Source organism: Phaethon aethereus (assembly GCF_964289735.1).
Source record: "Phaethon aethereus genome assembly, chromosome: 13".
Classification (NCBI taxonomy): Eukaryota; Metazoa; Chordata; class Aves; order Phaethontiformes; family Phaethontidae; genus Phaethon; species Phaethon aethereus.
In genome coordinates this window covers 2,807,207-2,822,286 of record NC_138589.1, presented here as the reverse complement: position 1 = coordinate 2,822,286, position 15,080 = coordinate 2,807,207, and the positions used below count along the sequence as shown (strand labels likewise).

Genomic DNA, 15,080 nt, shown 5'->3' with positions numbered 1-15,080 from the left:
GACTCTTACTCAGAGCTTGCTCAAGCTGAAAGCAAATGGACATGGACTGATTTTGTTCAGTTTTCAGCAACCAAGAATCAAGCAGCTTTTGCCACGCAGCTGCTGAGCAAAGCTACGATGAAGTTCTCCAAGAACAGTTCGCAGAACCCAAAACATGCGCGGTGGAGCCAGTATCCCCCCTTTGCCTCCATCAGCAGAGAGCCAAAGGAGGAGTAAAGAAATCCATTTTTTTTTCCTCCACCCTTCTCATGCACACACACAACACCCCCCTTTCCTCAACATTCGTCAGCCTTTGCAGTCAAAGAGGAAAACAAAGAATTCTTTTTCCCCTGCTTATCAGTCAGGGGGAACAGGGAAGCAAACATTGTTTCCAGAACATCAGTCAACCAAACCGAGCCATGGCAAATAATGCCCACAAAGATCAGTGCTAGGACTCTCCAGTCACAAATTTTTCCTTTTTCTAAATGCTGGAGTGATACAAGCCACAGGATGCTACTCTCACACACACACTGGTCATGAACAACATGGCTTGAAGTGTTAGTCTATGCTAAGACTACGTGTCTCGAAGGGGATGGGGATAGAGAAACAAAGATTAAAAGAGAAGAATGCAAAAAAAAATCCAAGAGAAGATGAATCATAACATATTAAATGAAGTGAAACTTAATAGGGAAAGAAAGTATAAAAAGCAAGAGAAATGCAAGTATGCCTTAGAAATTATACATCTCAAACACTAATAATACAGCTACAGGCGCTACAGAATAAGTATTTAATTGTTCTGCTTTAAAAGGGCAGGAATGTAGCCCAAGAGGTGCAGTGACACAGGTATCCAACTGAACACAAAACTCAGCCTTGGTTAAATTTTTTATGCTCCGGTCACATAGTGAGTCAACACTGGAGCCAGAAACAGACTCCAAAAACTCATGTAAAAAATTTTCCTGGCATTTCCCCTCAGTCATCTCCATTGTGGGCACAATACTGGAAGCCAGAGTCAGCAGCAGTTCAGGAATACTGCCATTAGTTCTGCTAAGAGCAGATCTAAACAAATGCTGAGTAGAATACCACTGGCAGCGAGAATCCCATTTACACAGGTGCTTCCAACCTCACTACCACTTACACAGCTGAACCAGCTTTATCAGTGGGGACAATCTTCATACAATATCGCTCACACTGGACAAAGTTAAGTATCTTAATACCTAGTCAGCCTCCCGCTCTAGACCAGCAGGTCATGCTAATTATATATTAGACGCATCACGTGGTGGCTATGTTTACTCCAAGAATTATAGCTGAGTTTCCTCCCTCTCACATCTGTGCATATGTGTGTGTGTGTGTACCCATAGACAGAAGCACAGGATATCATTTTAACCATGACACTGCATTAACAAGTTTCTTAAGGGATTCTTGGGAAAATTAAAATAATTTTCTCTTTCCTTTTTTTGTTTTTATAAGGAGAACAGGGGGAAGCCATCATTACGTATTTATAAAGATTGTCAGGGTATATAATTCGAGATTGTATTTCTTTTCAGATAATACAGGCACTAAAGGATCTCGGAAGGTCACACTGAGCTGAGAGAGCACAGCAACAGGTTAGCGGAATAAGGAGATCACTGAGATTTCAAAGGGTGGGACCTGAGGTACTATAATTAGCCTCCAAAAGCCAGTCTAATGCTCCCTGTAACCACTGAGTTGTACTTGACTCTGAAATCACAGCAGCATAAACAGCCCTTTGTGTTTGATGGGTTTCACATAAACAACTCCACGTCACACCACCACTCCTTTGGTGCGACCCAAGTTCATGGCAGCTGTGTAACAGTGCTTTTAAGGAACAGTCTGTCCCCCTGCTGTCACAGGCAACAACAGCAGCAGCAGAAGTGTAACTCAAGTTCTGGCAGATACGGGCGGCTGCCACACAGAGCCCTGCTTACATTAGCCAAATTACCACCACCATTAACTGTGCTTTAGACAGAGCAACAGCAAAGATGGAAAACCCCGAGAGAAAGAGTCCAACTCTGGTATCTCAAACAATCACTCAGAAAATGCGACAGCTACAGTATTTTTAGAGAGTTTTAAGGACTACCAATATCTGCTTGAAAACACAGGTCATCTGAAGAATCCATACCATCTGAGTTTCAAGTGTACATTTAAGTGCCCTAGGCTGAGCACCAGCCAAATTTCTATCAGCTGGGGGAAAGTTCTTTCTCATCGTAGTAAACAGAGCAATGGCCGGTAAAGAAGGACCTCTCAGAGAGATGAAAAAATATGAAAAATTGGGGGGTGAAATACTTGTTATCTAACCCTGAGAAAAACTCTCAAAAGCTTACTTTCTCCACTATGATGTTGCAACCCACCAACAACACAAAGAAGTTGTGAAACTCATATTTATGAAGAAATTATGTACAGAAAAGCACAGTATTTATGCCAAGTATTAGCACACAGTTGAAGATGCTGATATCACCTGACATAAGTGACAATCAGTATATCCACACCTCCTCTTTAGGAGTTATTTTAAAAAATTACCAGTCTAAGATGGCAAGGCAAGACAAAACAAGGTAAACGAGTAGGAAAAAGCATACAAGCTCATAAACAAAGCACAGCTCAGCGTGCAAAAGCTAAAGATGAGACTACACGCTACAAGGGAACCCTTAAGTCTCGTACATTAGTATTTTTAGCGACAGAGAAAGGCGAGCTTTGAGTCTCTCTCCCTTTCACTCTTGCAACTCCCTGAAAGCATTGGGAGAAAGCCTACGAGAACCGGATCACGAGGGGACCCGAATCACCCCGCTCACGCACACGGGGCCCGGGGACGGCACACACAGACAGACACACAGACACTTACCCAAGGTGAACTCCCATTGCTCGTTCCCCAGAGACCGCTCGGGCACCACCTCCAGATCTAGCATTGGCTCAGGTAGCGCGGAGGCCGCGGGCTGGCACGGCAGGTCACCCGGTGGCGGCGCCGGACCTCTGAGGGAAGCAGGAGGGAAGCTCGCAGCCTGCGCCCCGGCCCCCCGCCGCCCCAAGCCCCCCGAGTGGCAGCGCCGAGCCACGGCCGAGACCCCCGAGCCGGGCTGAGGGGAAAGGCCGGGCACCGCCACACAGCAACCAGCTCCCTCTCCGCCCGCTCGCCCGGTCTTACGGCCGCCGCCTCACGGCCCCGCTGTCTGCGCCCCGCCCGCCCTGCCCGGGCCGGGCCGGCCACTGAGAGCGGGCAGCCGCTGCCTGCCCGCGCCCCCGGGGTAAAGGGGAGCCACCGCCCAGCCCAGACATACCGACGGCAGCCCCCACCCGCCGGGGGAGGGGAGTGTGTGTGGGGGTTATAAACCCCCTCCCCTCCGCGCTGCGGGGCTGCGACTCACCTCACTTGCGGCTGCTGAAAAAGTGCTTTGCAGCTGTCGTCAGGCGAGCCCGCGTGTGGGGCGGGGCGGGGGCGGGGCCAGGGGAGGGACCGGGGCGGTGCGCCCCGCCCCCGGCCGCGGGTGAAGAGGGAAGGCGTCGGCTTGGCTAGGGGGATACCGCGGGTTCGAGTCCCGCCGAGGGAGCCTCAAGCCTGCCCTGGGGGCGGTGGGTACAGCCAGCCCCATTGCCACCCCCTGTCCTTGTCGCCAGGCGAGTGTCAGACCTACAAGGCAAGCCCTAATTACGCCGTGTCACAGCCCGCCACGGCAAGCTCCGGATTAAAACAAAAACAAACCAACCTAAACCAACCCAGTTGGATCCAGTTTTTCCAGTTGAAAGGCCAGGGTGGGGGAAAAGAGTTAAGGAGAAATTAGTCAGGCGCACGAGCAAAGTTACCGGAACAAGCTTGGGAATGACTCAGTAAGGAAGAAAGTAGTAATGAGGCCATTAGCTTTGCAATGTTATTTGAGAAAACAGGGGTACTGCCACCCAAGTGTTTTCTCTGGAAAGTCCACTTTTCCCCTGGGGTGGTGGTCACCATACGTGAACCTGCTTTGCTTAGGCTCCGAAGACCCCGGGGGCAAGCAGTCAGCATCCACGCGGCAAACGAGGACAACGGAGCTCTCCCAAGACGCCGAGATGCTGCCACCACCTTGGACAACCCACGTCAGACCATCACCCGTTTTTACAGCGGAAACTCGATCCACGATGAATGGCAACAGGTCGAGCATTGCCCAACACAAGCACAGAATTAAAAGTAAATGAGAAAACCCAAGGGTACAGACTCGTGCCAGCCTCACATCAAGGGACGTGTCCGCTGGAGTGAAGCTGCACAAGTCAAGAGGGTCCAGAGGGTTTGGAAGTGGCTGTAATTCCTTCTGCTGGCAGCTTGAGGCTCCAGGAGGGGCAGGGAATGGGAAGAGAGATGCATTTTTTCCACATTTATTTGCGAGTGGTAGCAGAATAAACCTCTCCTTGGGCAATACCCATCTCCCGTCCCCTCTCCTCTGCTGCATCCCTCGGGGCGGTGATGTTCAGTCCTGGCTTGACCCCCACCCGCGTGCTGCCCGCGCGCCCCATCCCATGCGCCCACCATGTCCCAGCGGAGGTCTGCAGCAGGCCGGCACCATCGCACAGAATATCCATCGCACGGTGGAAAACTCCGGCTAAGGAAACCCTTCACGCAGTTAACCGCAGAGGTTTGGGTTAATAAATGTATTAAATATTAATATATTATTAACAAACATCGATATAAAAATATATCTAAAATCCAATGTACGCAGGCTGGGTGTGCATCGCTTCCAAGCCAGCTGCACAGAAAAGCTGTCCATTATAGTTTCAAACAACTCTTTTAACAACCATTACAGATAAATACCACCAGGCGTAGTCACACCTCTTTTCCCCGGGCAGACCAAGCCATTGCTGGCAAGGGGAATCAAAGCATTAAAAAAGAAATCCCAGTCACGTTTGGGAGCAGGACGGTGGCCAGGTTCTGCTCTCAACACCGCGTTCCTCAGCATCTGCCTTCAGGTCACAGAGCTGTCAAATGAGGCCAGATTTTAATGTATATGGTGTGGAGTGAGCCCCAGGGAAATTAGCTTTCCCTTGAAGTCAGCTGCACGTTGCTCTATTTATTATGCCTTGCTTGCCTTTTTTTTTTAAGTCTAAGCATGGTGACATCTTAATATGCTGAAAAGCGCAAAGGTGCTGCCAATTTTTTCCCCTTCCTTACTGACAAGTCTTTATTGGCTCAAAAAAAGATAAATTAGCCTTTCCTCTCCTGGGAGCACGGGCTGATCCTTCACCATGAGCCACCCGTGGCGCTCCGACTCACCGTATATATATACACATATATGGTGACATCCATAAGGCGTGTACTTGAGAGAAGAAAAACCTAGCTAGAAATCTTGCATACCCCGTTTATTTCACGGGGCATGAAGGACACCCCAGCACCCACTTTTAACCGGGCCCAGGACGCACCCCGGTGCCTGGGCCACCGCCCTCTGCTTCCCCGGGCGCGGGAAAGGACCCGCCGCGCGCCTACGGGCACCCTCCCTGGGTCCCTGGAGGGGCTGGTTTCCTCTCAGACCACAGCTCTTGTTCCACTGGCCCAGACCAGTAAAGAAAAACAAAATCCCGAGTCAGTAGCAGGCAGAAAACGCCCCCAAGGCTTCGCTGGCATAGATGGCGGCTGCACCACCGCCAGCGAGCGGCTTGAAGGTTGCCCTCGAGGCACTCGCTCCCAGGGGCTTGCAGGGGGTCCATCAGCTCTGCAGAGAGGAGAGAAACCCACCGGGATCACCTCCACCTCCTCCAGGCACATCCCTGCCCTGGCTTTCTCCCCGCTTGGCGAGGCCGTCCCAGGCGGGGATCTGGTTGGGTTTTTTTTGCACGGCTGAGGTAGCGGTTATGGAAGATCCCCGGCTGCCCCCGCCACCAGCGCTGCTCCTCACTGCCCTAAGGGACACGGGGCGTTTGTCCCTTTGGACACCCCCACGGCCGCGTTCAGGGGCCGGGAGCTGCCGGTACCCGCAGGGTCCCAGGGACGGGGCTGCACCGCGTGCCCCACCACGGACCGGGTGCTTTCCCCAGCCGGGGCTGGCGAAGGTCACGAGCGGAGATCAATTTGGGCAGCTGAAACCAAACACCCCGAGAGGGACCGGAGCAGCGCTCCCACGCTCCCCTGGCGACACCAGGCAGGATGGCATTTTCAAGGCAGATTGGGCAAAGCACCGTCATTTTGGCAGCAACTCGGGACAGGTAAAAATTAAATGAAAAAAAAAAAAAATTCCCTTTCTCATTCTCCGGATTATGGAGCAGTTCTTGGAAAACACCCCGAGTGGGGTCCCCGGGCCCAGGAAGCAAGGAGCGGCTTTCTGAAAGTTATGATCACTTTTTTTTTTTAAAGACTGGCTCAATTGTTAACGTTTCAGGCTGAAGGAACAGCAGCGGGTGCGTCCACGGGGGGCGATCCGGGTTCCCTGCTACCAAAGTCTTGCCGTGCCCTCACATTTCGGGGTGGGATCAGCAGCTGTAGGGAATTCCTGGGGTTTCACTTGACTTTCCTAAATTCCACACATCTGCGGGGAGATGTTAGCAGAGAAGAGCCAGGCTTTGCGATCCAGCCGGTCAAAAGAAAGGGGGAAAAACCGCAAAAGCTACCGGGAGGGACCGAAAACGCACCCGGGCTTGCGGGGCACGGCGCTGCAGCCGTGCGTGGGGAGAAGCGGCGGCGGCTGACGCCGAAGGGGAGCTGCCCTCTCCCGATGAGATTTCGTAACGACGCCGACAGCAGCGCAAATCGCATCTGTGAAGAAATCTGCCCGGCGGCTGCCCAGAAAAAGGCGCTGGAAGCAGCCCCCAAACTTGGCAGCGCTGTTTCGGTCGGGGGAAAGACACTTGCTGTAAAGCTCTGAAGTTGCTCTTATTTTTTTGGAGGTGCGTTTCCTGCCGAAAAGCTTTGGCTTTGCAGTTGGAAACGTTTCCAAACAGCGTTTGCAGCTCCCCTGGCTGCAGCGCAAAGGGGGCTTTGCTTGCGCTCCCGGGGGAAGTGCTGGGGCTCTCCGGGGGGAACTTATCCCACCTCTTCAGGGGGATTTATCCCACAACCAAGCGCTTTGATGCTCGGGGTCCCACCGAGGTGGGCAGCACCCAGGGACCCGGCTGGGGCAGAGGGACGCTGCAGCCTGCGCCCCGTCGGCGCCGGGGCGGGGGTCCCCGGGGCTGGCGGCGCTTTCAGAGCCTGGCCCTGCCTGGGGGGGTCCGTGGCTCCGTCTGTTCCTGGCTCAGCACTGCTCCCCTCCTCGCCGGCACCAAGCACGCCCCGCTGGGATGTTCAGTCGCCCAGAAACCCGCTGGTGCGGCAGCCGAGGTTGACTCGGGCAGAATGTGCAGCATCAGCACCCGGCCGGGGTGCGAGGAGCGGCCCCGCTGCTCTGCCCGCCCAGCCGAGGGGCGGTGGGGCAGAAAGTGCCTTCTTTCAGCGGGCCGCAAAGTCTCCAGCGTGTCATGAGGCTCGTCTCCAAAGCCTCCGTGGGCTGGGGCTTGCACCCTCTGGGAGAGCATCCCCCTCCCCGCCGGCCCCGGGGTGCGCTGGGCTCGCAGCTGCGCGACCCGTCCGGAACAAAGATTTTTGAGGCGATTGGGTGCGTGGCCAGGGATAGGAAGGCGATGCGTGCCTGTCACGGGCTGGGGACCGCGGCCAGGCTTTGGCACGTGCTTTGCTGCGTCAAGACATCAGTGGCACCGCTTCCCACAGCCCAGATTTGGGCGCCTGGCAGCTACAAAACCTCCGCCGCATTTTTGCACCCTGCTTGGTGTCTGGAGCGGGGCAGGAACGGGTGGCTCCCAGCGCTCACCCAAAGGTGCCAAGACACGTTGTTAAACGCCGACCGAGAAGAAGAGGGGCCGGTAGCGCCCCTGCCCCTTGCGGGGCATTTCGCGGGGCGGGGGTAAGGACAGGGCCCGGGGAGGAAGGCTGGGGGGATGAGGATGAAAGTCTTCAAGAAGGAAGGGGCGCAGCAGTGAAAGCCGGCGGCGGGAGGGGCCGCTGACCGCACGGCAGCAGCTCCTCCGCACCGTCCGAGCGCCATGGCAGCCTTCCCCGCTCGACGGCCGCGCGGCTACGTGCGTTTTACAGAACTCGCCCCTTCCAGGTACATTTACAAAGCTCTGATTCATGCGGGGCTAGATCTAAACTGGCTTCGGCTTCATTAGAAACAGATGCGCCGGTTTCTCTCTCCTTCTCGGGGCGGTTCAGCCGGGGGGACGCGGCCAGACGCGGGCAGGGTTCGCAGTCCGGCTGCCCGTGGTGCTTCCCCCTGCGCTGAGCTCCCGCTCCAGAGACGTTGCTAAAAGGTGACGAGGAAGGGCCGCGGGGCAGCGCGGAGCGGGCGGAGGGGACGGCCCCCCGCACCAGCCTGCTCCGGCCCCGGCGCTGGGGGTTTCATCGTTTAACGGGGACGAGTCAGAGCGGCGGGTTGGGGTGACGGGGCTCCCTCAGAGCCCCCGAAGGTCTCTGGCTGCCCGGCTCCTGGCAAACGAGCAGCGCGGGGCTGACTCCCGTCTTACTCGCAGGCTGCGACAGAGAAACAAACGAGAGATGCTCCTTGAGCCTCGCCCCCCGCCCTCAGCCCCCTTTGCAGCCTGTTCGTCCCGCAGCGGGAAATCGCTTGGTCCGACACAGGCGCGGCTGGAAACCCCTCCCCGCGGCCGAGTCTCCGCAAGCGGCGTTCGAGAGGGACCCCGGTCCCCACGGCGCTGGGTTTCACTGGGTTTTGGGGAGCAGCACGTGAAACTGCCCCGGCGCTCGCTCGGCCCGGAGAAATCGTTTCGGAGAGGTAGGGGAGCAAACGCAGCACGCACCGAAGCGGATTGTTATAACCGGATTATTCCCTCGGGTTCCGCTCTGCGGCGTGCTGCCCCGCGGCCCCACCGGCACGTCCTGCCCGGGGTGCGGAAGCCAAGGGCAAGACGCCGGGAGGCTTCGGAGGAGCCGGCGACCAAGGCCCTCGGGGGGGTTGGTGGTTTCGGAGTCACGCGCCCCGCGGCCCAGCGACACCGAGTCCCGGCGGCTGCGCGCCCGACGCGCTCCGCAGAGCGGAACCGGGAGCGGAACCGAAAGGAGGATCTGTCCTCTCCTCTGGGTGGGAGCGTCCGCCGAGCGGCGCCGGGCCGGGGCCGCCGCCGCCAGGAAGGGGCGCGGGGGCTTCCCCGCAGCAGCAGCTCTGGCCCGAGCAGGAGGCGAGCGCCGGGCAGCCTGAGCACGCAGCGCTGCCCGTCCCGCCCTCCCCTCCTCGCCCGGGCCCCGGCCTCAAACGCGACAGGAGCCGCGGACCCGGAGCTGGGCCACGGCCAGCCCCTCTCCCGGGCCGAGCATCCTCAGATACCCTCCCTGTCTGGGCTGAGGCAGCTTCAGCATCAAGACAGGCCAGATTTTGGAAGAGGCGTCCGCCCGTACTGCGGCAGAAAGCACGAGGCACAGATGAGAAAGCCGCGGCTGTACATCGAGCTGTGGCCGACCTCTCCTGCTCCGGCACAGCAGCCCACCGCACCGGGACTGGACGAAATGGGAACCGGGTGTTGCACCGCTGACGTAAAACGATCAAGCCAACTGAAGGAGCCAGGCGTGAGCCCTGGCAACCCATTCAGTACTTCTGGCCGCCAAATGCCACTGAAGACCCAAGCACCCAGAGGACCCTGGGCAGCAAAGGTGCCTTCAAGCAGGGACGCTGTCCCCATCCAGCAGCGGTTGCCCAAGCGGTTGCCCTTCTGCCCGGTGGCTCAGCTCTCGGACCTGCCTCCTGCGAGGCTTTATGGTACGATATAGGACTGATTCCAAACAAGACCTAAATACAGTTCTGCAAAGGGACTCTCCCCACTGTGGCTGGGGGGACAGGGACTCGAGGTCCATCTCCGGCCGAAGGCAGAGGAGGCAGGCGGGACAGAAAGCAGGATGCAGGGGGTTCTGACGCCGGCATCCTTGCTCGTACGGAGGGACGGCCCTCCCGCTTCTCTCACAAATCCACTGATCGGTGCCCAGAACCTCTGCACAAATTATGAGCCCTCAGTACCACGTGTCCCCTCTTCTGCTCAAGACTCGAGCCAAGAGCCACAACCGTTTTGGCGAGGGCAAACATGACAGCGCCTGCTAGCCTCGCAGGACGGCCGGTGTCGGTAACGCCTGTGCCGGCCGGTCCCTGTCCTCTCTTCCACGCTGATGTGCCCCGGTAGTGTGCGCTGCCCGAGGGCAGAGCCCTACTGCCCAGCCCCTGTGGTTAAGCCCAGCTCCGCGTGCCGCCTTACCTCCCCCCACGCAGACCTCAGCTCTTCCCTTGCCTTCCGCTGCCTGTACTTTGCTGGATTTTTGGGCGGTATGAACAGCCGAAGTGGGAAGGGGCTGCAAGCAGGCATGGCTCGCAGGGACAGGCTCTTTAGCAAACCAGCTGGTAACAGCTGGAAAAGACGGGAGCTTTCAGCTTTTCTCCAGCTCTAGAAGGTTTTTCTGTTGGCAAGCTAACCCAGCACCTGGCTCTGGGGAAGAGAGGGGGTTGATAAGGTGGTAAGGCCACCAGTTCCTGTGCAAACTGGAGAATTACAGCCTGCGGGGTGAGGGAAAGCCCACCGTCCTCTCCAACGGGCTGGAAAAGGCCGAGGTACTCATCAGAGAGCTGTGGGGAGCAACAAAGACTTGGCAAAAGTCTCTCCAGCTGTGATAAACTGTGGACCAGGCTGAGTAGGAAGCAAATGCTCCCATTTCCCATTTCTTCCCCCCCTACAGGTACCTGGTCCTTCCCCGGCCGCCTGCTGCGGGGGACCGCGGCCGCCGAGGCAGCACCCGGCTCTCCTGCATCAACTTTTTCCCCTGTCCTCACTCCTGGGCTTTAAGAAATGAGCCCAAGGCAATTCTGGAAATTCACTTATTTCAACCTGTAATTGAGAAAGCTATTTAATAAAGTTACTTAAAGCCCGAGCAGCCCTGCAAGCAGCTGATGAATATGCATGTCCTGGGATTTACATTTCGTGGCAGCGTGAAGACAGGATGTCAGGCAAATGAGTTATGAGAAATGTTGCCCATGCAAATGTTCGCTCTGCCGTAAATTCTCACTGCCATTCTCATCCTTGAAGCCATTTTTGTCATTCTCTTATTTGCATTGGAAATGTAGTGACAAAATAATGCAACTTTACAGAAATTAGTCCTATTTCTAGGCAGATAGGATGGATTCCTAAATAGATCTGTAATAAAGTGGAGTCCTGAACTAATGCCAGACAAAAAAAACCCAAAAAACAAAAGTCCCGCCAAGGTCGTCAGGCCATGCAATTTTGGGGTTTTCCAAAACCACGTCTCCTTCGGTTAACTTCCCAGCCCTTACCTGAGCAGGGCTTATATTAGACAAAACACCACAGATCTGCAGGAACAGAAAAGCTGCTGTCGTTCCCCCCTCCGCCCCGTTTCGTTTTCATAGTTCCCTGCTCTCAAAGGGGAGGCTGGGAGCCCAGACCAGGACAGCCCGAGAGCTGCCGTTTCCCTCAAGCGAGACTAGGAAACCCGTTGGCTCAGAATGTGAGAACGTCAGTAAAACGGACTAAGCAGCCAACGCTCTGGCTCCTCGCAGCTTAGGAAGCGGCTGCGTAACTGCAAGAGGTTAAGCGAGCAAGGCAGAAGCCAGCACGCCGGCTCACCCGCTGCGGCTGGGCTCCAGGTCACCGGCGTCCTTCTCTGCGCCGGCGTTCCCAGCGGTCTGTCGCTCCCAAGCCGAGCGCGGCCAGCCCCCAGCCGTGCGCCCAAAAGGATCGCTGGGTTTTGAAAAGCCTCGGCTGCAGGTGCCTCAGGCGGGAAGATTTTCGGATGCCCTCTGCTACGCAGGCTCCCGAGCGGCAAACTCCGTCCCCGAGGAGCCAGGGCACAAGGTGCTGGCGGCCCTTCGGCAGAGGCGGCTCCACGGAGGCTGCGACGCCCCTCGGGAGAGGAGCCAGCCGCTCCGTGAGCTTGCGGGCAAACCGCCGCGTCGCCTACGGGCTTTATGAACTGCTCGTTAGGGATGCCTCTCCAAACGAGCCACTGCGCGATGGCAGAGCCCACGGCAGCTGACAAAGATCCCCTCTGCCGTCAGGAAGACGGGGTCAGAGTGACATAGTATGTCATTTATGTCTGTTTTAAAAGCTCCCTCGCTTCCACGCTACGGAGGATCTTCAGAAGAGCCGCAGGCCACAGTCAGCACCGGTTTTACTTGGTGCTCTCTGATCTGTTTACAGTCCGACTTTAAAAGTATGAGATGAGGTTGTACCTTCGCATGTAAACGCTCCGAAGCGGGCTGCTGCTCTCAAGTTCAGCCAGCAGTCCCCTGCGTCCTCCGGTCCGTAACCACCACCGTCGTGCAGGATTAGGTATTTGAAGTTAGACCACCTAAATTTTAAATTTTTAGCAGCTTCAGAAGAGGTTTTTAGGTGGAGGACGTAACATTCGTATTTTCCCCGCAGCACTTTACCGCGTTTCCCCATTTGCCCAATTTCAACGCGCAAACTACCTCGCTTTCCTCCTGGTCCAAAGCAGCACAATTTGCAAGGTTTAATGGCTGCTATAAAAACGTGCCTGTAAACAACGCTCTCCTGTAAGCGTGCACGACCGTTACAACCCGGCGAGACGAAGATTTCTTAGGGTTCCTTCAGTGAATCTGTGCTTTCAGAGTAAGGCGTATCAGTTATAAAAAACCACGAGAGTCTCAAGGCAGCAAAAAGCCACATTTTCCCCAGCATATGCCCGTACCTGAAAGGTTCTGGGAGCGCCAGGAATACCTCCCCCAAAGATGGGGGTGTCCGTGTTAGTGCGGTGACCACTGGATGTCACCATTGCTTTAACCACGGCCATCGAGGCAGCCTTGCACCGGCAGCGGGTTGGAAAGTCACCCCGTGGACACGTTCCGCGTCGGCGTGGACCCCCAGGATGTCAGAAAGACATTTACAGCAACTTGTTTTCACTACACGGAAGTTTATTAAGAAAGTTAAACATACAACACAAAAAGTAGCAAAAGCAATCCTGTAGCTTAAGGCAACTCTTACAGGAGATGAATTCAAGAAAGATGATGCAACTTCAGTTTAAATAGAAATTATGAAAAATATCAAATTGCATCAATAACTTAAAATGCACTTTAAAAAGTCTGCACTAACCAGCAGAGGGTAAGGGCTTGTGATCTTAATGCCAGCATTAAGATATCGAAAGCAGCAGAATGCTAAATGATGATAGAGAAAGTTCAGTATTTACACAAAGATAGCAGTGTTAATATCCGATAGCGTAATTTCCTGTGTACTTATGGTTTAAAACCACTGTCTGAAACGTTAGGAAAACCTTTTAAAATAAACCTTCAGACTATTCCATCAAAAATACACAGATGGCAAGAGAAGATCCAAGGCTAGGGATGCGTGCGGATGCATGCGTGTGTCCCTTAAATAACTCATTGCAGAAACACTTTAGAAAAATTATTTCTTTGGGGGAAGAAGAGCAAGAAGAATACGTGGCCACAGAGTGAAAAAGGTTATCTTTCAGATGAATCACATTTAAATTGAAGTATCAAAATATTTCTATTTGATGACATTCTCACAGTTTACAGTTACTGACATTTTTAAGTGAATGTTAAATATTCATATTATCAACATACAAAGATTCTCCTTCACATTGACATCTGCTTACATTTTTGCAAGACCTCTTTTGCATCAATTGTTTTGCCATCGATGAGGAATGTAATTATCTCAATTACAGAATTTAACAGAGATTTAACTGTTCTAACCATACAGTTTCTACCTTCAAAATAATTCTTCAAATACTGAAGTCGGATCACCTATTTTAAAAAGGTATTTAAGTGACATTTTAATTAATCGGGCTGTACAGGAAGCACACATTTTAAACAAAGCCAAATGACATCACATTTCCAAATCAATTCTCTTCCAATATTGGATGCAATGAAAAATTTTGAACAAGTCCGTTCACCATCACCCCAGATAAAACAAGATAACTCACACGGATTAACTCCTCCCAAATCCTACCCTGTTAGAAAATGCAATATATACTGCAATGTAGTCTTAATTTGCGTAAGATTTAATAGAAGTGTCCTATGCGCAGTATGAGATTTTCTGCACACAACCTCATCTCAACTTTTCACCATTCAGCACAAACTTTACAAAAAGCCTAAGATATAAAATATACTTAAAGCAGCTATCTTAAACAGGATTTAATACATATCACCTTGGCAGCTGATCACTTTTGTTCCCAGTTTAACACGCTGTTGAATCTGATTGTAGAGTTGCAGTATCCCTTTGAAGAACTATTTAAAAAAATCCCTGAATAAAACAGAAGCCAGCCTGCGACTTCCTATGAGTTTCAGTAAAGTACTATATACAGGGGTATAATAGCCACCCAAACTCACTCGGTGCAGAAAAAAATCTAAGACAGATACTGGGGCAGAACGCATTAACGCATAAAATACACGTTTTAAGATTTTATCATTTAGAAAGTGGAACCAATGAATTGTTAGCAGTTTAAAAGAATACTGCAACCGTAACGTTTACAGACCCACAAAGTTTGAAAACCGATTCCAACAGCTCTGATTCACTGGGTTTTGCTTGGAAATAATGCAAAATAATGTCAGCAGTTTCAAGAAGGTCTTGCAAATGTATAAAAGAAGAAAACTGAAAGAGAGATAAGAATGCATATCTAAAATAAAGCAGGAGCACAATAAGGACAATCAAAATTCCAAAAGCCCATATTAAAAAAATTAAGCTTGGAATGCATTGGCTTCCAGCAGTTTACCAAAAAAAAAACCAAACCCAAAAAAGAAGTTTTAATTCTGTAATATCTTGACCTATTTTTAAGTGACAATTTCTATTACAGTTGAGAAAAATGGTTTTATAGCTGCATAAGTTTCCATTTCACTAAAATAGTGCCAACAAAAATAAGTTTGCATAGAAAAACAAAATTTCAAATTGCCACTGGCTACATGCTTAAAATGGGAAATGCAGGTATTGTAACATAAACATAGTGCAAACCATGGCAGTTCATGGTGATTTTGACTGCCGCAGGTCAGGAAACAGACCATAGTATACCCAGTTATCACAGTTTCTGGTCTTTTATTAAATCCTTTGCCAAGTAGAAGCAATGCATGTGTGCAGGCCCATGGTATGCCTGCTGCTGTTGA

General features: G+C 53.0%; 1 protein-coding gene across 3 annotated transcripts in view; it reads right to left on the bottom strand.

The window, feature by feature from the left end:
* Positions 1-2,897, bottom strand: part of PHAF1 (phagophore assembly factor 1) — a gene marked incomplete at both ends in the record, with an annotated part of 33,793 nt that extends 30,896 nt beyond the window's left edge. For all 3 annotated transcript variants that reach the window (XM_082005673.1, XM_082005674.1, XM_082005672.1), the window contains one exon: positions 2,834-2,897. In XM_082005673.1, coding sequence (XP_081861799.1) covers positions 2,834-2,897 — 64 coding nt within the window. The remainder of the gene's footprint in view (positions 1-2,833) is intronic.
* Between the last annotated feature and the right edge of the window lie 12,183 nt (positions 2,898-15,080).